This window comes from Notamacropus eugenii, chromosome 4, assembly GCF_028372415.1.
Source record: "Notamacropus eugenii isolate mMacEug1 chromosome 4, mMacEug1.pri_v2, whole genome shotgun sequence".
NCBI lineage: Eukaryota > Metazoa > Chordata > Mammalia > Diprotodontia > Macropodidae > Notamacropus > Notamacropus eugenii.
The window spans coordinates 4612501-4637627 of NC_092875.1; the positions used below are offsets into that span (position 1 = coordinate 4612501).

At 42.6% G+C, this 25127-nt stretch overlaps 1 gene segment (V, D, J or C); it reads left to right on the forward strand.

The window, feature by feature from the left end:
- Window positions 1-24156: 24156 nt before the first annotated feature.
- Window positions 24157-25127, forward strand: part of LOC140498818 (immunoglobulin lambda variable 4-69-like) — a 1896-nt gene continuing 925 nt past the window's right edge. The window contains 1 exon segment of the V gene segment in view: window positions 24157-24226. Within this exon segment, the coding sequence occupies window positions 24157-24226 (70 nt within the window).

Sequence of the window (25127 nt, forward strand, 5' to 3'; positions counted from 1 at the left end):
TCATTTATACTCAGACTCCACACATTTCCTTTCTCCAGAAGTCGATAGCATTTTTCATCGTGGGTCCTTTGAGATTGTCTTCGATCAGTGCACTGCTGGGAATCAAAGCTGGTCATTGCATAACATTGCTGCTGTTGAATACAGTGCTCTCCTGGTTCTGCTCACTTCACTTTGCCTCAGTTCGTGGAAGTCTTTCCTGCTCATCATTTCCTAAAGCACAGCAGTATTTCACAACAATCATATACCACACCATGTTCACCTATTCCTCAATTCCTAGGCTTCCCCTCAATGTTCAATTCCTTGCCCTCAGAGCAAGAACTGCTATACATATTTTCCTACACACAGGAATTTTCCCTTTTCATCTATCTGAGACATGTAACCACTAGTAATATTTCTGAATTAAAAGATATACACAGTTTTATAGTCTTTTAGTCACAGTTCCAAATTGATCTCCACAATCAATGGATGAGTTCACAGCTCCACCAATACTGCATTATTTATTGTCCCAATTTTCCCACTTCCTGTCCAGTATTTATCTTCACTCTTTTCTATCACATTAGCCAATCTGATCAGTGTGAGGGATACTTCAGAGATCTTTTAATTTGAATTCTCTAATCAGTAGTTATTTAGAGCAGGGATGGGGAACCCGTGGCTTAGTGGTCACATGTGCACTTCTAGGACTTTTGATGAGGCCTTTAGAAGGAGTCCAAGTTTTACAAAAGAAATTCTTTTATTGAGGGGATTTACTCAGGAAAGTTTGGATTTAGTCAAAGTGCAGCACTTGATTACCTAGAGGGTCACATGTGGCCTGAAGACCACAGATTCCCTGCAACTGATTTAGAGCTTTGATTTTCATAAAGATTTTCATAAATAGCTTTGATTTCTTCTAGGGAAAACAACTTATTCATATCTTCTGACTATTTATCAATTGGGGATTGACTTGTAGTGTTGTAAAGTTGAATCAGTCCCCTCTAAACTTGAGAAATAACACCTTTTACAGAGATATTTGCTGAAAAAATTCTGGCTTTCTCCTTTTCTTCTAAGCTTGATTTCATGGATTTTGTTTCTGGAAAAAAATACATTAATATAATCACAACTATCCAATTGACTTCTTTTAACGTTCTCTTTTCCTAACTATTATTGGTCTAGATGCATTTTGTAAGGGTCAAGTCATTTCCTGATCAGTATCATTTGAAATGATTGGGCCTTGAGCAAAAGCACTACAGTTAATCAGTAATTCATTCCAGGAAGCAAGATGTCCTCATTATTTATTCGTTGACTACAACTTTTTTCAAGACAGAGAAAGTGGCAGGCAAGTCAAACCACTGCCACTGTATGGACCACCATTTCCCCACAGACTCTAAAGGAGACATAAGAGAACCCTGAACACAAGAGTTTTGGGAAGAGTAGTGCGTCATGAACAACCGTACATTCCAGCATTAATAGGGGAATTATTAATTAATATTTTTGAAATTATTTAATCAATCAATTAATAATGAAATGTCCATTAAATACACATTCCAGTTTAGACACCACACCATCCTTAATGAGAGAGATCATTTTGGACAAATAACCCACCTTCCTGAGCACTACCAGCTACTGGATGCCAACAACAACTAAAAAACTGACAAAGTACAACAGATCAAGAAGTAGCAGCATCTCCCACACAAGGGGTCCTATATGTAGCTCAGTCATCACAGCCATCATCCATGGGAATGACTCTTCAGCTACTGTCAACCAAACTGCTACCCACAGCTGAGATACCGCACCTGAATAGAAGTCACTGCCCCTAAACCAGGGGAATGGCAGAAGCTAATAGGTGAAACTACTGTCACCACCTTGAGCACCTTTTCTCCTACGACCATGAGGACAATGGTGCAGAATTCTGAACCACAGAGCTAAAGGCATAGCAATGCTACCAGCTCAGGGTCCATTGTCACAAAGATAAGATAGAAACCTTGTGGAGATGCAATCTGGCAACTGCTCCAGGAGATACTTTAGTCACAACTTAAGAAGACCTGGACAAGAAGGTTCTGTTCCCCAAAGGCTACAACTTGGTAAGAAGGTTCCCATTTCTAATGGGAGTTTAAAACCTTCCCTGTCCATTGATAACCCTCAGGTGGGGCTGTTGAGGGAGGCTTGATTAGGGGAAGCCTGTATCCTATGAAGACCCACATCTTTTGCTGATTGCTAATGAGGTACGGGGTCAAGAGGGGTTGTACCCTTTGGCCCTGAAAAGAGCATAAATACTTTGAGGGTGAGGTTTTCTTTGGAGTTTCATTTCAAAAGAAGGTTTGTTTGGCCAGATGAGACTCTGGGAAGCCATTAAGCAGCCTCTTGGCTTACAAAACTCAGATATTGGTACTTCCTTCTCTCTGGTATGTATGTATGTATGTATGTATGTGTTTGTTTATGTATAGTCAGAAATTTGGAAGCTTCTCAGTTGGACCCGGTATGGTGCATATAATTAAAGTCAATCTTGACACTCAGAAGTTGTGTTTCCTTTTATAAATGCAGATCTAAGAACCTGTGATTGCAGCCCCCTCCCACCCTGTGTATGTTGGGGTACTTACTGATGCACCACCACAAAGTGATATAATTTCAACAATACAAACGAAAGTAAAGAAGACCCATGGCACTCTGATTTGCGGCTACACCCTCAGAACCATGGGATCTTTGCATCTAACCTGCATCTGAAATCCTACAGGTGAACTCCTTGAGAACTGGCACTTTTATCATTTTTCTTTGGATCCCCAGTCCTCAGCATGGTGCTACCACAGTACACACTTAATAAAGATTTTACCTCCATTAATTCCTTGTGGTTATTACCAGATCCCTATACCATGGGTGGTAAAGGTCAATACTTCTTTATCAGCATCTGTCCAAAACAATTCTGCTTGTTTGCTCAGATGTACCAAGTCACCTTGAAGGCACCCATCTCCTTTAAAGACTGGTAGAACCATTACTTGGAGAAGTGACCTCTTTGACTGGGTTGAAGACATCAAAAATTTTGGAAAACTCTGGAAGAACATGAGGGGAGATGCAAAAAGTGTTGGATCAACCAGAAGAAAATAAACAACGATTTTCAATGGACCATCCCGGGGTCTGTACAGAAAATATTATGGGGTTTGGTCACATTGTACTATAAGGAGGTGTGAAAACATGACCAATTGTTGGGACTGGAAGCTCAAATCCGTGTGGACAGTCTCGGGCGGGTAAAAGTGGGACTTCTAAATCTTAGAGTCTTACGAGGCCCTCCATGAACAGCGGGGGTTCGAGAAGGTCAGACCAAGCTAGCTCAGCTAGCTTGGGTATTTCCGCCTCTTCCCGGGAGATACGTGATGGGTGGAGTCTCCCTGCCCTCGAGGTCGTCCCGGATTGGAGCACACCTAGTTACCTAACAGCACGGTATTGAGATGCAAACTGTGTGGCTGAAGGTTAAGTAGGATTGAGGAAGCCTAAAAGCTCTCTTAGCACGTGTGGAGCCAAAGAGGACAGTAAGGCTCCGCTTCTTTTCTTTCCTCTCTCCCCTCCCACTCTCTCCCCGCTTGTACTTCTACTTCCAATCCCTTAAGCTTAGCCTCCTTAGGAAATCTCCCCCTCTTCGTCCTAAGAAAAAAGATCCCCCTGCACTTGTAACCGAAACCCTGTAATAAAGCTCAACCCCTGTTTGACTCTGGAACGTCCTTTCTCTCATATGTGCTTCCGGCGTGGCCAGCCGAAGACCTCGGGAGGTGAGGTAAGAAAGACTCGGGTAGCCCAATACAGGCCTCTAGGCTTGGCAACCAATGTAGACAGAAGTGCCCCTGACTTCACTGCATACAAAAACCCTTTGAGATCTCAGGACTTTGGTGAAATTTCTTCACTGTTTATTACAAGTGATGGTGCTATCACCAAACCACTAGGTGTCCTCACTTGAGCATATGTAACTGAATAGGAAAGAAGCAAACCTTTATTTGAAAATGAACCAAGCCTGTGGGCAGCCATTGGAAAGTCAGAGGATAACCATCTTTCAGGACATGATCCCTTTCACACAAAGGCACCAAGGCTGTCCTCTCCTGGGAAATTCTTCGTTTATGCTGTGGATTGAGGCTAGCTTGGAGGGCTGTTGGGCATCAAGCAGGGGTCTTGTTTTGGTTGTGGGACAACTGAGGTTGGCTTACAAATGTGGAGTGATTGGGAGCCTGCAGTGAAGAGGTGGCACTTAGTGCCAGGTTTGGAACAGACAGTGATGGAATGTGGAGCCTGGGGGTCTGATCTGGGGATCAGCCCAGCTGGATATGTCTGCGACTGATCTGACACTAGAGATCACACAGGAGTGACATCTCTGGTTGGCTAGGAAAAGAAATTCCAAAAATCCCAGGTCTTCTACTTGAAAGACAAGTCCCTGCCCTGTATTTGTGGTTTCAGAGGTGTGACATGGGTGAGGTTAAGAAGAGCCTGCATAAGGCAAAGATTTGCATTAAGTCCCCTCCCACCCAAAACCAAATTCAAGATTCAGGGAGAGGATAAGAGGGACTTGGGAGAAGCCAGGTCCAGCTGTGTGCTCTAGGGCCCTCTGCACCATGGCCTGGCCTATTGTCTGCCTGGCACTGCTCACTGTATGCTCAGGTCAGGGCTGCCCTCAGAAACCTCCTTGTCCTGCTCCCTCATCCCTGCCCTCGGCTTCTCTGCTTAAGATCTCCAAGCATTTTTTCCCTTTCTTCTTATTCTAGGACATTAATGTCTCTCTCTATTTCTAGGTTCCTTCTCTCAGCCTGTGGTGACTCAGTCACCCTCCATGTCTGCTTCCCTGGGAGCCACAGTTAAACTCATATGCACCCTCAGCAGTCAACACAGCACCTACACTATTGATTGGTTGCAGCAGAGCCCAGGAAAGTCCCCTCGGTATATTATGTATGTCAGCAGCAGTGGAGGTGGAAGTAGGGGCGATGGGATCCCTGATCGCTTCTCTGGCTCCAGCTCTGGAGCCGACAGATACTTGACCATCAGCAACATCCAGCCTGAAGATGAAGCTGATTACTACTGTGGGTACGATTACAACGCTGGTAGTAGCAAAGCTTAACACAGTGATACATTCAGCAAGGAAGTGAGACAAAAACCTCCCCTGCCAGCTCCACACCTGGTTCCAGGCTTCTGACATTCTCTGAACTGCCAGGGCAGGGTCAAGTCTTTATGGTTCTTTCCGTCTCTATCTCTATTTTTATCTCCCTGACTCTGTCTCATCTGTCTCTGGGTCTGACTCTCTTTTAGTATACAAATTTATATGATGTACTTGAGGTCACACTGAGAATATGGGGCAGAAATGGACCTTCAACCAAGGTCTTCTGACCCCAGGACCAGTATTTTCCCCCACATTCCACATGTGGACTCTGGAGACAGAGTCCAGGGAGGGTTTTAGCTAAGCTTTCAGACTTTGGGATTTGGCCTGGAGTAGGGGACAGAGGGAGGCCCTGCCATGACTTGGCTACCACAGCTGTACCCTGTTTACTCTCCCAAAGAAGAGTATGCTTGTGCAAGTTGACCCTTGGACACTTGGCAGAACTGATGAGCTCATGACAGAGACATCAGAATGAACTGTGAACAAAGAAACCTGGGCCAGTTGCTGACAGTGCCCGGGCAATATTTGCACACTTCTGGGAATAAGCACTTGCCCCTCTCCAGCAGGCCCTGACTACTCTCCCCTTTGGCAAGTCTGAATCCTAAAGACTGCCAACTCTGCCCCTAATCTCAACCACTAGGACATGTCCCATCTAGGCCCTACTGTTAGAAGTGAGCTCATCTAACACACCCCAACTGTGAGAAACATGCTCACTTTTAACAAAGAAAAATATCGGTTGTGAAATCAGGAAACCTTTCATTAATCCTTAGGTCCATTTCCCCTGAATGGACAGGTAACCTGACCAGTAAAGTTGTAGAAATATTGCTGCAATGCATTCAGAAAAATGGAGCTTCTTAAACTCTTTTCCAAACTTTGGTTCTCCCATCACACCTTCTCCTCACCTTGTGACTATGTTCTGCTTTCTAATAGGTTCTCCTCAAACAGCTCATCAAGCCTACATTTTTTATGACCTTTACCTGACCATGGTAGGTCATAACTGTGGAAACAGAATGTCCTTGTTGTCCACACTGCTAACCAGACAGAGGCTAACACCCACCCGATTCTGTACTTGGTCCCTTCCACACAGGCACCAAGACTTTCCTCCCTGAGCCAATCCATCCTTTTGTCCTGTAGAAAGATGCTGGCTGGGTGACCTGGTGGGCAACAAGCAGGGTTCTTGTTCTGGCTGTGGGAACCTGAGGTTGGATTACAAGGGTGGGGTGGATTGGGGGCTTGCAGGCAGGAGGTGGCACTGTGGGCCTCGTTTGGGACATGCACTGATGTGATGGGGAGTATGGGGGCCTAAGGATGGATCGGCCCAGCTGTGGCTGCTCTGATCCATGGGATCACTCATGAGTGATATCTCTGCTGGCTAGGACAAGAAATCCCATCACCTCATGCTATCTCCCTGAAAGACATGCCCTCCACATGTACCTGTGACATCACAGGCATGACATGGGGAGTGGTTAAGAAGAGACTGGAAAAAGCATAGATTTGCATTCAGCCCCCTCATTCTCAAAACTCAACCTAAGCTTCAGAGAGAGGAAAAGAGAGACTTGGAATAGGCCAGGTCCAGCTCTGTGCTCCTTGGGGAGCAGAGCTCTTAAGAGTCCTCTGCACCATGGCCCTTGTCTGCCTCTTGCTGCTCACTGTCTGCTCAGGTCAGGGCTTCCCTCAGAACCCTCCTTGCTCTGCTCCCTCATCCCTGCCCATGGCTTTTCTGCTGAAGATGTCCAAGCACGTTCTCCCTTTCTTCTTATTCTAGGATATTAATGTCTGTCTCTAGGTTCCTTCCCTCAGCCTGTGCTGACTCAGTCACCCTCCATGTAAGCATCCCTGGGAGCCACAGCTAGACTCACCTGCACCCTCTGCAGTCAGCACAGCACCTATGCTATTGCCTGGTTCCAGCACAGCCCAGGAAAGTCCCCTAGGTATGTCAAGTATTTCAGCAGCAGTGGAGGTGGAAGTAGGGGTGACAAGCTCCTGGATTGCTTCTCAGGCTCCAGCTCTGGAACCAATAGATACTTGTCCATCAGGTCAGAGTATGAAGGAGATTATTACTGTGGGACAGGTTATGGCTCTAAGCTTAACACATTGATATATTCACTGAGGAAGTCAGACCAAAACCTCCCCTGTCAACTCAGGTAAAGCTACATACCTGGCTCCAGGCTTCTGACACTCTCTGAACTGCCACTGCAACGTCAAGACTTTCTGTTTCTTTCTCTCTCTGTGTTTATCTCCTTGCCTCTGTCTCTGTCTCCATCTCTGTGTCTGTCTGTCTCTTTCAATAAATAAAATTCTATGATGTGCATGAGGTCCCACTTAGAGCAAGTGACAGAAATGGGTCTTGAACCCAGATCTTTTGACCCCAGGACCAGTATCTTCCTCCAAGTTCCACATGTGGACTCTGGAGCCTGAGCCCAGGGAGGGCTTTAGCAGAGGCTTCAGGCTGTGGGATTTGACTTGAGTTGAGGGGACAGAGGGAGGCTCTGACATAACTTGGCTGCCACGGCAGGGGGCCTGTTGGCTCTCCAAAGAGCAGTCTGCTTGTCTCAGGTGACCCTTCCACACTTGGCAGAGCTGATGAGCCAGAGACTACAGAAACCTTCAAGGGGAAACAAAGACATTAGAAAGAAGTGTGAACAAAGAAGCTGGAGCCAGCTGCTGATAGTGCCTGGGCAGTTTTTGCACACTTCTGTGAACAAGCACCTGCACCTCCAGCAGGCCCTGACAAAGATCCCCTAAGGGTGAGACTGAATCCTAAAGACTGCCAAGCCTGTCCCAAATCTCAAAAGCTAGGTGACACACCATCCAGGCCCTGCCAACCAGGCAGCTAGAAAATCAGGGACTAGAAAAGGTTCCCCAAAACTTGCGATTGTACATAAACCTGGACTGTTTACCATGCCATGTAGGGAGTCTACCTTGTGGTTGAAACCCACATACACACACAGATGCACACATGCACCCACACAAAGTACAAAAATTTTCACTCATTACTGAACGATGGAATGTGCACATATTTATAGACAATATGAAATCCACTACACCTGAAAGACAAACAGTTCTTGTTCCTGAAGAATTCAGCATATATCTCATCCCAATAGGCACCCTGAGTGAATCAAGGCTGCTCACTGAAATTACAGCTGGATGCACGTTTTTCTGGAGTGGCTACAATGAAAGGGAGTGCTATGAAGCTGGCCTTTTAATGAAAAGTAATCTAGTCAACAAACTCAGATGTCTGGCAAAGAGCTGAACAACAGGATCATAACAATGCATTAGCCACTTGCAAAAAAACATCACAAAAACATCTTGACCAAGAAGACTATGCCATCAAAGAAATGGTGACATGACTTTCATTGTCTTTATTTTGAGTGAGGGAAGGCTGTGGAAGTTGCCAGCCTCACTTCTCCTCCATAACCATCTGAATCCAGTGACCAGATGTTCATCAGGATGACTGGAGATGACCCAGGATGAGGAAACTGGGGTTAAGTGACTTGCCCAAGGTTACACAGCTAGTGAGTGTCAATTGTCTGAGGTGACATTTGAACTCAGGTCCTCCTGACTCCTGCACAGGTGCTCTATCCACTGCACCACCTAGCTGCCCCTATTCTGAGTCTACTCTAGCATGAAAGTCACCCAGAATTATAGGCTTGTCCCCTTTTGGCACCTTGATGATAATGGTCTCTAGGTCTTCATAAAATTTTTTATTGAATTCATCAGGGTTTGTCATGGTGGGAGCATAGGCACTAATGATGGTGGCATGGCATTTTAGAGCAAATTGCAATCGCATTGCCATGAGCCTGTCATTCACTTGTTTTGGCAGGCATACCAGCTTGCTGATTAAATTAGTTTTGATTGCAAAACCCACACCAGCTTCACAGTGCTCCCCTTCACTGTGTCCCCTCCAGAAAAATGTGTATCCAGCTCCAGCTTCAGTAAGCTGGCCTTCATTTGCCAAGGCTCAAAACTGTTATTTGCATGTAACATCAGTTAAGTTCTGTTTCACCTAAAGCAGTTTGTCTTTCAGGTCTTTCAGGTTTACTGGATTTTGTGTTGTCTGTTAGTATGTGCACATTCCATGGGATGTTGGTGAATGGAATCATCTTTACAGATATTTTTGTACATTCCGGACATTTTTTAGAGTTTTGACCACATAGTGGGATTCCTGTCTGCCACATTAATCAGATCAGGTTCGGGTAAGCAGACGATGTTTAGGGCACCTTTTCTGCCCCCTTTCCTCACACCAGGAGGTGAGCAGTGCGATCATTAAAAGCCTACTCAGACACCCAGGAGGCTACCAAGTCCCATTGCTGCTTCCAGTGAGAAACGACCCTACGGCCATGGCTGCCTGTCTGCAGAGTTGTGACTACAGCTCCCAGTGTATCCCCAGCTGATGTGTCATCACTTGCCTGTCACCACAGGTGTTTGAGGCATAATAGTGAAATAGTATGAGTGATGTCTTTTGATTTGTGAGTAAATTGGATTTAAGTGAGGCAGAATTGCACGAAGTCACCAGCCTCACTCTCTCCTTCACAGTCATCATAGTTCAGTGGCAGGACAGAGTGAAGACAGCTGGTGATGGCTCAGGATGCAATGGATGATCTTGGTGTCTTTGGTGTCTAATCAAGCTCTAAGCACTCCACATCACCTGCCTCACATTCCTTCATGGCTGAGGCCATTGACCATTTACCTCAGGTTGAAGTCAATCTGTCCTTAGCTGAACCTCCAAATGAAAGGGAGATTTTGAATGCCATTAGACTCCTTTCATGTGGCAACGCACCTGGTGCTTATTCAATTCCATCTGAGATTTACAAGATAGGAGGACCGTGGCTCACACAAAAGTTGACTGAAATTTTCCAGGTTATATGGCAAGAGGAGGTTATCTCCCAGGACTTCACGGATGCCTAAATTGTCCATCTCTGCAAAGTTAAGAGAATAGATTTTCCTATGAGAGTCACAGGGGAGGGTGGGGTCTCTCTCTTTGTCATTGTTGGCAAAATTCTTGCTAGAGTCCTTTTTAATAGGCTGATCCTTCACCTGGAAGATGATCATATGCCTGAGAGCCAATGTGGTTCAGAAGGGGCTGAAGAACAGTTGACATGCTGTTTTCTGTTCAACAACTGCAGGAGATATGCCAGGAGCACAACAGAGATCTCCACACAATGTTTGTAGATCTGACCAAGGGCTTTGACCATGTTAGTCATGAGGTCTTATGGAAAATTATGTCAAAATTTGGTTGCTTAGAGAAATTCATCAATATTGTACATCAATTTCATGTTGGCATGTTTGCCCAGTTTCTGGATAGTGGACAAGGCTCTCTTGCCCACCCAGTCAAGAGTGGAGTGAAAAAGGGCTGTGTACTTGCTCCCCCACATTTTAATATGATGTTTTCACTCATGCTATCAAATACCTTCAATGAGGATGAATACAGCATCAAAGTCAATTACCTTACCTCTGATAACTTCTTCAATTGGAAAAGGCCACAAGCCAAGACCAAAGTGGAGAGAATGTTGGTGCATGATTTTCTTTTTGCAGGTGATTGTGCACTCAATGCCAGCCTCTGCAGCTGAGATGCAACAAATATGGATAAATTCTCTATTCCCTGTGCTAATTTTGGTCTAGTAACTACCACCAGGAAAGCATAGGTGCTCCAGTAGCCACTGCCACACCATCCATATGTGGAACCATCAGCTACAACAAATGGAGAAGTTTTGAATGCTGTAGATAAGTTCACTTACCTTAGAAGTACACTTCCCAGGGACGTACACATTCACAATGAGTGTGATGGATGCATTGCCAGAGGTAGCTAAGTGTTTGGGAGGCTCTGAAGAAAAGTTTGGGACAGAAGGGGTATTAGACTGACTAACAAACTGAAGGTCTACAGAGCCACTGTGCTGACCTCATTGCTGTATGATTGTTAAACATGGACAGTCTGCCAGGGCCATGCTAGGAAATTGAATCGCTTCCATTTGAACTGTCTTAGGAAGATTCTGACGCTCATCTGGCAGGATAAGATACCAGACACTGAAGTTCTTACTCCAACTAAACTGCCAACGATTAAAAATATGCTTCAGAGTGTGCCACTCCAATGTGCTGACCATGGTGTTTGAAAGTGAAATGTATGCCTGACAAAAATACTATTTTATGGAGTACTTTCATGGGGCAGGCAATCACATGTTGGGCAGAAAAAGTGATCCCAGGACACTCTCATGGTCTCTCTCAAAAACTTTGGAATTGATTGTGTGACATGAGAAACACTCGCACAGGACCACTCAATATGGCATGCCCACATAAAGTGGGGTGTTGTGTTCTATAAGCAGAGAAGAATTGAAACAACTCAAAGGAAATCTAGGATGCAGAAATTTGGAGTATCCACACCAAATGGTTACATGGAATACCTGTACCCAAGCTGTGGTAGAGCATTCCAAGCCTGTATAGGTCTGATCAGTCACAGTCGGATACCCTGAAACTTGACTTTATCATGATGATGACAATGGTTCCTCTTACAGAACAAGGAACAATAACCAACCATGTACATATGATCGGAGAGTTATCTGTCTACTCATCTGAGATGTGTATGTGTGTTTATTACTGTCAGATAGTGAGAAGCCCTGTCTGTTGATTTTTGTTTTTCTCTATTTTCTCTGAAGCTCAGGGTGGTGACTTTTTCACCTCAATTAAGAGAATGATGCCTGTGCTTGGTTATAGTCATTGTTGACCCTTCAAAAGTTGCTTTTCTTTTAAAAAAGCAGATCAAGGAACATGTGATAGCAGCCCCTCCTGGATCTCTCAGGGTGCTTGCTTTTACACCATACAATCTCTTTTATATCTTTGGGTGTGGTATTTTGACAGTCTAAATTTTAGAGATCAAATCCTTGTCTTAAGATGATTTATTCTGTAAGTTTGGATTCAGTCAAAGGGCTCCACTGAGGATCAAAATGGCCACATGTGCCCTGAAGACCATAGATTCCCCAACCCTGATTTAGTGCATTTTGTCATATGTTAATAGAATGTTTTGTTTTCTTCTTCTGAAAGCACATCCTTTGACCCTTTACCAATTGGGGAATCACTTATATTCTTGTCACTGTGACTCAGTTCTCTATGCATTTGAGAAATAAAGCCTGTGACACATATAAAAACAAATTTCCCAACTTTCTGCTTTTCTTTTAAACTTGGTTGCAATGGTTTGCTTGTGCAAAAACTTTCTACTTTAATAAAATCAAAATTATGCACTTCTCAAAATATTCCCTTCTCCTAAATATTACTGGTACAGGTGCATTTCATGAATATCAAGTACTTTCCCTCTTCACTATCTCATAGAGTGTCTGGGCCATGAACAAAAGCACTACAGTGGACCAATGCATCATGCCAGTATACAAGATGTCCTTAACAAGAAGTTTTCTTAGAATTTTAAATATCAAGGACACCTGAGGAAGAGATAAGATTTAGCATCAAGTAGGCAAGTTAAACCACTGCCATTGCATTGACTAGTATGTCCTCAGCCATTCTAAAGGAGGCAACACAAGACCTTGAATGTATGAAAGTTGAGAACAGCAGTGCTTCATGAAGCACCATAACTACACCCAGTCAGGATGCCACAGCCATCCTGAAGGGGAGAGATTATTTTGTAAAAATGATTCACCTTCATCAGCAAGACCTGCAACAATGGCTTACCAACTATCACTGAAAGACTGATAACAATAAGGAGGAGAAGCATCTCCAACACAAGGGTTCCTGCTTCTAGTTCAGTCATTACAGCCATCATCCATGGGAGTAATTTTTGGATAGGAAGGTTACCCATCCTCAGAATTTGTCAATCAACTGCCATCCACAGCCCAGATGAGGAAACCTGGTAGAAATTACAAACACTACATCCATAGGGGAAAGAGAGGAGACAGCATGTGGCAAGTAGGTCAAATGCCATCACCACCTTGACCACTCTCTCATCTAGGAATATGAGGACAATGGCAGAGAATTTCGAACTCCAAAGTCAAAAGAATAGAAATGCTCCAAGCCCAGGGTCCAGAGTCATAAATCTCAGATAAAACCTTGTGGAGATGCAGTCTGGAAACTGCTCATGCAGATGCTCCTGTCACACCTTAGGAAGAATCAAAAAAATAAGGTACTTTTCCCCAAAGGTTACAGCTTTGTGAAATGATTCCCATGACAAAGTGATATAATTTTATAATACAAGTGAACGAGTGGGTTAAACAACAAATCATAGAAACAACCAACAACTTCAGCCAAGAGAATGACAATAATGAGACAACCTACCAAATCTTATGGGATAATACAAAAGCAGTTCTTAGGGGAAGTTTTTTTACCTTTGAATGCCTACATGAATAAAATAGAGAAAGAGGAAATCAATGACTTGCACATGCAGCTAGAAAAAGAACAATCTGTAAATTCCTGAGTAAATACCAAATTAGAAATACTGAAAACAAAAGGAGAGATCAATGAAATTGAAATTAAGACAACTATTGAACTAATAAATAAAACTAAAAGTTGGTTTTATGAAAAAAACCAATAAAATTGATAAGCCTTTGTTCAATTTGATTCAAAAAAAGAAAGAAGAAAACCAAATTACCAATATCAAAAATGAAAAGGGTGAAGGTCCTCCAAAGTGGAGGAAAATAAACAGTAATTAGAAATTACTTTGCCCAAATTTATGCCCATAAATTCAGCAATCTAAATCAGATGGATGAGTATTTTAAAAAATATAAATTGCCCAGATTAATAGAAGAGGATGTTGAATACTTCAACAATCCAATCTCAGCAAAGGAAATTGACGAAGACATCGATGAACTCCCTAGGAAAAAATCTCCAGGGACGGATGGATTTACAAGTGAATTCTATCAAACATTTAAAAAACAGCTGATACCAATACGATATATACTATTTGGGAATATTAGGGAAGGAGTCCTCCCAATTTCTTTTTATGATAGAAACATTGTTTTGATACCTAAACCACGAAGAGTCAAAACAGAGAAAGAAAATTATAGACGAATTTGTCTAATGAATATAGATGCAAAAATTATAAATCAAATTTTAGCAAAAAAATGCAGTAACTAATCACAAGAATAATACATTACGATCAGGTAGAACTGATATCAGGAATGCAGGGCTGGTTCAATATTAAGAAAACTATTAACATTATCAATCATATCAAGAACAATTCTAACGGAAACCACATGATTATCTCAATAGATGCAGAAAAAGCTTTTGACAAAATACAACACCCATTCCTATTAACAACACGGGACAGCACAGGAATAAAGGGAACTTTCCATAAAATAATACTCAGTATCTACCTAAAACCTTCAGAAATCATTACATGCAAAGGAGATAAGTTAGATGCATTTCCAATAAGATCAGGAGGGAAACAAGGATGTGCATTATCACCACTGTTATTCAATATGGTACTAGAAATGTTAGTTGTAGTAATTAGAGAAAAAGAAATTGAAGGAATTAGAATAGGCAAAGAAGAAACTTAGTTATCATTCTTTGCAGATGATATGATGGTATACCTCGAGAAGCCCAGAGATTCAAGTAAAAGACTACTTGAAACAATAAAAAACTTTTTCAAATTTGCAGGTTCCAAAATAAATCCATCCAAACTTCTGAATTTCTATATATTACTAAGAAGGCCCAACAGCAAGAGATAGAAAGAGAAATCCCCATTTAAAGCTAGGGTAGATATTAGCAAATATTTGGGAGTTTACCTGCCAAAACAAACCCAGAGACTTTATGAACAAAATTGCAAGTGACTTTTCACACAAATAATGTCAAATCTAAGTAAGTGGAAAAACATCAGTTGCTCGTGGGTATGCCAAGTCAATATAATAAAAATGACAATTTTACCTAAATTAATTTACTTACTTATTTAGTGCCATAACAATCAAACTATCAGATAATTATTTTCTATAGCTGAAAAACATGATATCAAACTTCATCTGGAAGAAGAAAAGATCCCGAATATCAAGGGCACTAATGAAAAGAAATGACAGGGAAGGTGGCCCAGCTCTACCAGATCTCAAATTGTATTATAAAGCAGCATTTATCAATACAACTTGGTATTGACTAAGACATAGAAGGGTAGACAAGTGAAATATTCTAGGTACTGAAGACACAGTAGACAATGAACATAACAATCTACTGTTTGATAAACCCAAGGACCTGATATTCTAGGATAAGAACTCACTGTTCAAAAAAAAAAAAAAAAGCTGGGAAAACCAGATAACAGTTTGGGAAAAGGTAGGCATCGAACAATGCCTGACACCATACAGAAGAATAAAGTCCAAAGGGTACACAATCGAGGTATAAAGTTTGACAATGTGAACAAACTGGTAGAGCAAGGAATTTATTTACCAGATTTATTGAAAAGGGAAGAATTTTTGACTAAAGAAGAGATAGAATGCTTTATGAAGTGCAAGATGGTTAACTTTGATTACATGAAGCTGAAAAGTTTATGCACAACTAAACCCAACCAAACAAAGTTTAGGACAGAAGCAGAAAAGTGGGAAAGAATTTTTTGTAGCTAGTGTCTGCAATAAAGGCCTCATTTCTAAAATATGTAGAGATCTGAGGCAAATGTACAAAAATACAAGTTATTCCCCATTTGAAAAATGGTCAAAGGATATGAACAGGAAGTTTTCAGAGGAAGAAATTAAAGACATCTATCATCATATGAAGAAGTGCTCTAAATCAGTATTTATTAGAGAGATGCAAATTAAAGCAACTCTGAGGTACCACACCATACCTATCAGATTGGCAAACATGACAGAACAGGAAGATGATAAATGTTGGAGAGGATGTGGGAGAGCTAATTGTTTGTTGAGCTGTGAGCTGATCCAATTATTCTGGAGAGCAACTTGGAACTATGTTCAAAGGGCTTCAAAAATATGCATACCCTTTGACCCAGCAAAATTGTTTCTAGGAGTATATCCCCAACAGATCATAAAAATGGGAAAGGGTCCCACTTGTACAAAATTATTTATAGCAGCTTTCCTTGTGGTGACCAAAAACTGGAAATCAATGGGATGCCCATCAGTTGGGAATGACTGAATAAATTATGACATATGAATATAATGGAATACTATTGAGCTATAAGAAATGATGAACAGGAAGACTTCAGCGAGGCCTGGACAGACTTACATGATCTGATGCTTAGTGGAAGGAGCAGAACTAAGAGAACTTTGTGCACAGCAACGACCATAGAGTGGGAGAGTTTTTTGATTGTAGAAGTGGAATTTCAGTGCAATGCAAGAACTTAAAAAATTCAAAATTGTCTTTTCAGGCAAAATGCCTTCCACATCCAGAGAAAGATCTATGGAATTCAATCACAGATTATAGGACACGATTTTCTTTTCTATTACATTTTGGTTTGTTATAAGATTTCTCCCATTCATTTTAATTCTTCTACACAGCATGACTACAGTGAAAATGTATTTAGTAGGAATGTACGTGTAGAACCTATATAATACTGCATTCGATCTCAGGGAGGAAGGTGAAGGTCGAGGGGAGGAAGGTGAAAAAAATCTAAGTTGTATGGTAGTGATTGTAGAACACTGAAAATAAATAAAATTAATGAAAGGAAAAACAAGTGAAGGTAAAGGAGAACCACGTCCTCTCCTTTGCTCCTACACCCTCAGCACCTTGGGACTTTTCCATCTGACCCACAGCTGAAATCCTACAGGAGGTGGTGAACTGCTTTAAACAACTTTCTGTTCATTCCTTTCTTGTGGCTATTACAAGATCCTATGGGCTGAGGTGGGAAAAGTTAGCACTTCTTCATCAGAGTCTGGCCAACACGATTTTGTTTGTGTGCAATGATGTAGCAAGTCACCTGAAAGGCATTCATCATTTTTAAGAACTGGTAGATCCATTACTTGGAGAAGTGACTTCAATATATGCATTAAGGACCTCATATCTTTTGGGAAAACTCTGGAAGAACATGAGGGATGATGCTGAAAGTGTTGGATCTGCTAGAAGGAAATGACCAATGACTTTGAAAGAACATCTCCTAGAGAAGTACAGACACTATTATGAGTTTTGGTCACAATATATCACAGGAAGATGGAAATACATGTCCAGTGTAAGCAGAAGTGTCCCTTACTTCACTACATCCAAAGATCCTTTGAGATCTCAGGAGTTTGGTCCATGTTCCTCACCATTCATTAATAATAATGGGGCTATCACCAAATCACTAGGTGTCCTCACTTGAGTATATGTGACCAAAGAGTAGTGAAGTAGGAGAGGAAGATAACCTTTGTCTGAAAATGAACCAAGGCTGGGGGTAACTATTGGAGAGTCAGAGAACACCCAGCTTTCAGGACTTGGTCACTTCCATACAGAGACTCCAAGGCTCTTCTTTCATGAATCAATTCATCCTTTTGTCCTGTCCTATCCCAAAGACAGATGTTGGCTTAGAGACCTGGTGGGCAGCAAGTAGGGATCTTGCTTTGGTTGTGGGGCCACTGAAGTTGGATTGAAAGGATGGGGTGGACTAGGGGACTGGAACCAGAAGGTGGCATTGTGAGCCTGGTTTGGGACAAGCAGTGATGGAATAGGGACCCTAAGGTTCTAATCTGGGGATCAGCACAGATGACTGTGTCTGTAACTGCTCTGACCACTGGGATCATTCATGTGTGATATCTCTGCTAGGCTGGGCCAGGAAATCCCAACACCTCAAGTCCTCAACCTGAAAGACATGTCCTTCCCATGGACCTGTGACACCAGAGGTATGACAGGGGGAGTGGTTAGGAAGAGACTGCATAAGGCACAGGTTTGCATTCAGCCCCCTCCCACCTAAAACCCAACACAGACTGCAGGGAGAGGATAAGAGAGACTTGGAATAGGCCAAGCCCACATGAGTGCTCTTGGGGTACTCTACCCCGTGGTCTGGCCTCTTGTCTGCCTCTTACTGCTCACTGTGTTCTCAGGTCAGGGCTGCACTCAGAACCCTCCATGGCCTGCTCTCTCATCCCTGCCCTTGAACTTTATGGTGAGGATCTCTAAGCACATTCTCCCTCTCTTCTTCTTGGACAAAATTGCATTTCTTTGTTTCTATGTTCCTTCTTCCAGCCTGTGCTGGCTCTGTCACCCTCCATGTCTGCATTCCTGGGAGCCACAGCTAGGATCAGCTGTACTCTGAGCAGTCCATCAGCACTTAATGAAACAAATATTTCCAGCAGAGCCAAGGAAAGGCCCCTCGTTATGTCATGAACGTCACCAGCAGTGGAGGAGGAAACAGGGGTGATGGGATCCCTCATCACTTTTCTGTCTCCAGCTCTGGAGCACACAGAGACTTTTCCATCATCAATATTCGGCCAGAGAATGAATCTGCTTACTGGAGTGGGGCACATTATGGCACTGGTAGTGGCTATGCTTTACTCAACGATACATTCACTGAGGATGTGAGACAAAAAACTCTCAAGTCGGTCCAGGTGTACATGCAAACCTGGTCCCAGGTTTCTCACACTCTCTGAATTGCCAGGGACAGGTGAAGTCTTTCTTGTTCTTTCTGTCTCTTTCATGATGTCTCTGACTCTGTCTCCGTCTATGTGTCTGTCTCTCTGAATTCAGATATTTTGATCTCAGAACCAGTATCCTCCCCCAAGTAAAACATGTGCACTCTGAGGAGACTGAGGCCAGCGGTGGCTTTGGCTGAACATTGGGACTTTGGCCTGTGACCAGAGTGAAGGGGACAGAGGAAGGCCCTGCCATGACTTAGCTGCCATAGCTAATGCCCTGTGTGCTCTCACTAAGAGCCATTTGTTTACCTAAGAGGACCCTTGGACACTTGGCAGAGCATGACCACAATTGTCAGGCATTGTTCTAAGCTCTGGAAGTACAAAGACATAGACAATCCTGGATTTCAAAAAGCTTTGACTCCAATAGTGGAGAGAAAATAAAAACAACCATGTGCCAACATGCTGTCGACAAGCTAAAGTGGAGGCAGTCCATGGATAGAAAAACTCAGATGGACTGGGAAAGGCTCGAGGAGAGAGATATTTTATCAGGGAAGCCAAGGAAGCCAAAGACATAGACATGGAAAGACAGAACCTTTCAGGCATGGAGGCCTGTCAGTGGAAGTGTTCAGAGGAGGAAATAGAGAGTCTAGTGGAAGGAACAGCAAGGGGCACTTAGTAGTGAAGATGTCTCATCATTAACACTGTCTTCTGTTTAGCGAAATGCAATAAAATCTCATGGATAAATGCTTGCAACAAACGTTAACATGTAATAGACTATCTCTGCATAAGGAGAAGAGACAGACAGGATGGGATGGTAAAGAAAGCAATGTGTGACACAGAGTGCTGGACTAATCATATACTTATTCTCTCCAAGGTAATCATTTGTACTCAACAGAAGCTTTTACCGAAGGCAAGATGACAACCAGTAGACTGAATGTCAGCAGATCAGAGTGCTTCTCCAAGCAGGTACAGTTCATGGCTAACTTGGAGAGAAAGCTGAGCCAACCATGGTTGACAACAGTGGAACAGAAAAAGAGTAAACACCTTTCAGAGATTTGGTGGGCAGCACCACTTTTACTCCTCTGGGACAGCACACTTGCAATCATCAAGATTAGTTTCATAAAATAATGGGTAAATTGAGAAGCTACTAAATGGAAAATGGAAATTTTGCAGACTTTACCACTAGGACAGTTCATCCATCTCTGAGAAGGCATCATTTAACTCCCTCAGAAGTACATTGGAAGTGAATCTTAGAGAGATGCAGGATTCCATGTTCAAGAAAGAGAGATGAAATTCAGTTTTATGCTGATAGTAACAATCCAGAGTGCTTTTATAATGCCCTGAATGCTATTTGTGGGCTAAAGACATGCATCTGGATTACTCACTGCTGATGGAACCACATGCATCAATGATAAGGAAATCATTCTGGAGAGCAAGGTTGAACATTTCTATAGGCTTCTCAAGAAACCACTAACAACCAGTGCCGAACCTATTCACTGCATACCTCAGGTTGAAGTCAATTCCTCTGTAACCAAACATTCAACTGAAGAAGAGGTTTTGAATATTATTACTTAACCCTTATGTGGCAAAGGATCTGGTACTGATTATATTCTAAGTGATTACCTCTTAGAAGAAGGTACTGCTTGGATGTTGTCTTGTTATTCCTGATACCTAGAATTATGTGGGATGCATAATGGGGGATTATATAAGTGTTTCTTTGATTCATTGATTGAATGAACAACCAGGACAGTGTGACATCTGAGAGTGCATGTGGGGAGGGATCAAAAGAGGCTTGGAACTCCAGGCAGAAAGGCTTTTGGTATTCCATGGGATCAAGAGGCAACCTGTCAGCTGAACTGGGCCAAGAAGAACTTTCAAGAACTTCAGGCCTGTCCACCCAGAGCTCTGCTCATGCTGCTGAAGTCCTTGGTGTGACCTCAGTACGTAGATGAGAGAACAAATCCAATCCATGACCCTCCTTCCTGCAGATACGGAAATGTCAGGCTTGTAACACTGGCAGGGAGTGCCATGTTTCCCTTAAGGCAGATGTCTCCAAATAGGGGAAGTCCAAAGGGTATCTCTGTGAATGTATCTGGGCAAAGTAATTGTGGAGTAGGGTATGTGGGCCACAATGATACCTGAGCATTTCAGGCTCATTTGTCCTGGAGAGACAGGGAAGCAGAGAAGCCATATCGGGCTCTGGAAAAGCATGTGAGGAACAGAAATCAAAGAGGATCATTCTTCCCAAAGATGTTACAGAAGAATGAGACTGCAGCAGCAGCCTACACTGGCATTATAAGAACATCACTCACAAGATACTAATGATCAAAATAAAGTTTTTATTTCCCCATTCAGTACATAATTCTGGTCTGTCAGGAACTTTGGGCTATTGATAAAAAAAAAAAAAAGGACAACAGATTCCAAAGTATTGATATTCATACTTTCTATGATAGCTAAGATTGGAAATAAAATAGACACCCATCACTGAAAAAATGACCACACCAGTTGCAGTTCGCTAATGTAACAGACGTGTATGATAAACAAAAAGAAATATGGAAGGATCTGTATGTGGAGTGAAGTAAGCAGAGCCACAAAAACAAGATACACAATGATAACAATAATGTAAATGATAAAGATGAGACACCAAAAAGCCAAAAGGAAATGAAAGACAATGGTGGAGGTGAAGTGGGACCTGAGTGAGCAGATAGGAAGACTTTCCCAGCCCACTCCTTCATGGAGGTGGGAGGGCTACAGGTGTCACTCATTGCATATATGCTCATATATTATCAAGTTATTGTTCAGTTTTGCTGACTTTTTCACTGTTCTAAAAAAAATACTATTTGTCACAGGGGATGTCTGTCATGGAGGGGGAAGGGAAGAGGAAGAGATTCATGGGATACTATGGGATTCATGGAAAACAGAAAACATCAACAAAACTTTTTTATGAAAAGGCAAAGAGAAAGCAGCACACCGAAATTAAAAGTGAATGGACACTGAATGAACTACCAGCCATTCCTCTCATGCAGTGGACTCCTTGATTAGTTTCACTAATATTTTCCTGAATCTACATAAGATGAGCTGATACTGTCATCTATTCTTCAATTAGAAAATGTAGCATTTGTTCCCTTCGTAAAAAATTAAATGCAAATGAGTAAAAAGGTGGAATTTTGTTCTCACATGGATTGAACCACAACCCCATCCTAGAAGATTAGAACAATGTAACAATTAAAACAAGAGTAATGTTAATAGCACTCTCAAAATTCAACTGATTTTCAATAATAAGGTGGAGTGATGTAGACAGTTAGGAATGCCAAAGACAAGGTGGGTTATTGAAGGTCATACATGAGGTGAGAAATTTGTGTGCCTGAAGACAGCTCTGGTAGGTGTAATGACCTCCAAGGAATCCAGAAAAGCTGGTTATTGGGATCCAGAGATGCTACTATTGGAGTTACTGACCTGAGCCACTGGTATGCAACTATCCCTCTGAATCTCAGAAACTGAAAGGGTTACCTAAGTTGTATGCTAGCCATAGAAATCAGTATGATCATCAGCGTGTCACGGAGGAAAACAGAACATTGATTTCTTCTTTGTATTCTGGTACCACAAGATAGCAAGATGCTGACGAATAAAACAAAGAGCCAACCATGGTCTTCAGTGCAGACAGTCCTGATGTCCAAGGTGGGCAAACGGTGAGGGCATAAGAAATAGGGAAATAGCCTAAAGACACCGACACTCTTCTTATACACTAATGTTTTATTTTTATGAAAAGAATGCTTACATTTATCCCATTTTGAATTAGTACTTATTTTTCCCAATAACATGAAGAAACATTTTCAACATTCTTCTTTTGAAATTTTCAATTCCAAATTCACTCCTTTTCTCCGTTTTCCACCCTCTCTGAAATGGGGAACAATTGATACAGGTTATACATATAACATCATGCAAAACATATATGTATATGATTCATATCATGAAGGAAAACGCAGACCAAACAAAATTAAACCAAATGAATAAAATAAAGTGAAAATAGACTGAGGAGTCCTACATGTAGCTCAGTCATCACAGCCATCATCCATGGGAATGACTCTTCAGCTACTGTCAACCAAACTGCCACCCACAGCTGAGATGCCCAACCTGGACAGAAGCCACTACCCCTAAACCGGGGGAACAGCAGGAGCTTACAAGTGAAACCACTGCCACCACCTTGAGCTCCTGTTCTCCTAGGACCATGAGGATAATGGTGCAGAAGTTTGAACCACAGAGCTAAAGGAATAGCAATGCTACCAGCTCAGGGTCCATTGTCACAAAGATAAGATAGAAACCTTGTGGAGACGCAATCTGGCAACTGCTCCAGGAGCTACTTCAGTCACAACTTAGGAAGGCTCAGACAAGGTTCTGTTCCCCAGAGGCTACAACTTGGTAAGATGGTTCCCATATCTAATGGGAGTTTAAAACCTTCCCTGTCCATTGATAACCCTCAGGTGGGGCTATTGAGGGAGGCTTGATTAGGGGAGGCCTGTTTCCTATGAAGGCCCACAACTACTGCTGATTGCTAATAAGGTACTGGGTCAAGAGGAGTTGTGCCCTCTGCCTCTGAAAAGAGCATAAATACTTTGAGGATGAGGTTTTACTTCAGGGTTTGGTTTTGAAAGAAGGTTTGTTTGGCCAGATGAGACTCTGGGAAGCCATTAAACAGCCTTTTGGCTTACAAAATTCAGATACTGGTACTTCCCTCTCTGGTAGCTATGAATGTATGCATGTACGTATAGTAAGAAAATTGGAAGCTTCTCAGCTGGACCCAGTATGGTGCATATAATTAAAGTCATCCTTGGCCACTCAAAAATTGCGTTTCCTTTTATAAATGCAGATCCAAGAACCTGTAATTGCAGCCCATCCCCCACCCTCTGTACGTTGAGGTACTACTGATACCGCAAAGGAATATAACTTCAACAATAGAAATGAAGGTAAAGCAGACCCCTGACACTGATTTGCGGCTACACGCTCAAAACCATGGGAATTTTCCATTTACCTGAATCTGAAATCTTACAGGAGAATGTGAACTCCTTGAGGACTTTTATCATTTTGCTATGGATCCCCAGTCCTCAACATGGTGCTACTGAAGAGGTTGAGGGGTGAAGGGAACCCCAAAATACCAATGGTCTGGGTCATGCTCGAATGAATTCGACTCAAGCCTTCTTAAAGCCAAAGAAAACAAAGTTTGTTAAAGATTCTCCAAACTGGGTTGCCTCTTAAGGAGCCTAAGCATTTTTAAGCTTGTATTCACAAATGGGCCAGATAGAATCCCAGCTAGACAGAGTCTGAGCTGTATTGAATCTGAGTGCCTACATGGAGGCAAGATGGAACTTAAATACAGAAAAGAGTATAGGAGGGGTCTGGAGGGGAGGGGTGGTGGTCTGGTTGTCCAGGGTGATGGGAGGAGGGGTTTAGGAAGGGAGGAGAAGCCCAAGGAGGGTCAAAGGCTGGAAACACCTGGAGGCTATCACGAGACAGACTAGGAGGCAGACTAGGGGGCGCCTAGGTGGGAAGCAGGTGGGGCAATCCAGAGATCTTGATAGGGGCAATATGGAAATGGATACAGATCTTGATGGGAGTGGTCGGCAGCCTGGGGCATGGGGTGTTGATGGAATCAAGGGTAAGGAAAAACCCATGGGCTTCCTGAGACTGCAGGAACAAATGGGAAGATTAGATTTGAGTAAGGAAGGTCAGATTAAGTGGGAAGATTCAAGGGGAGCTCAAGGAGGCTCCCAGAGTCTGAACCCCATCACTACCACAGTAAGCACTTAATAAAGATTTTTGTCTCCATTAATTCCTTGTGGCTATTACCAGATCCTTGTACCATAGGTGGTAAAGGTCAATACTTCTTTATCAGTATCTGTCCAAAACAATTCTGCTTGTTTGCTCAGAGGTACCAAGTCAACTTGAAGGCACCCAACTCCTTAAAGACTGTTAGAACCATTACTTGGAGAATGACCTCTTAGAATGGGTTGAAGACATCACAAATTTTGAGAAAACTCTGGAAAAACATGAGGGGAGATGCAAAAAGTGTTGGATCAACCAGAAGAAAATAAACAATGACTTTCAATGCACAGTCCCAATATCTGTACAGACAATATTATGGGTTTGGTCACATTGTATCATAAGGAGGTGTGAACACATGACCAATGTAGACAGAAGTGCCCCTGACTTCACTGCATACAAAAACCCTTTGAGACCTCAGGACCTTGGTCAAATTTCTTCACTATTTATTAAAAGTGATGGTGCTATCACCAACCACTAGGTGTCCTCACTTGAGCATATGTAACTGAAGAGTAAAGAAGCAAACCTTTATTTGAAAATGAACCAAGCCTGTGGGCAGCCATTGGAAAGTCAGAGAATAACCATCTTTCAGGACATGATCCCTTTCACACAAAGGCACCAAGGCTGGCACAAAGGCTCCTGGGAAATTCTTCATTTATCCTGTGGATTGAGGCTAGCTTGAAGGGGTGTTGGGCAGCAGCAGGGCTCCTGTTCTGCTGTGGGACACCTGAGGTTGG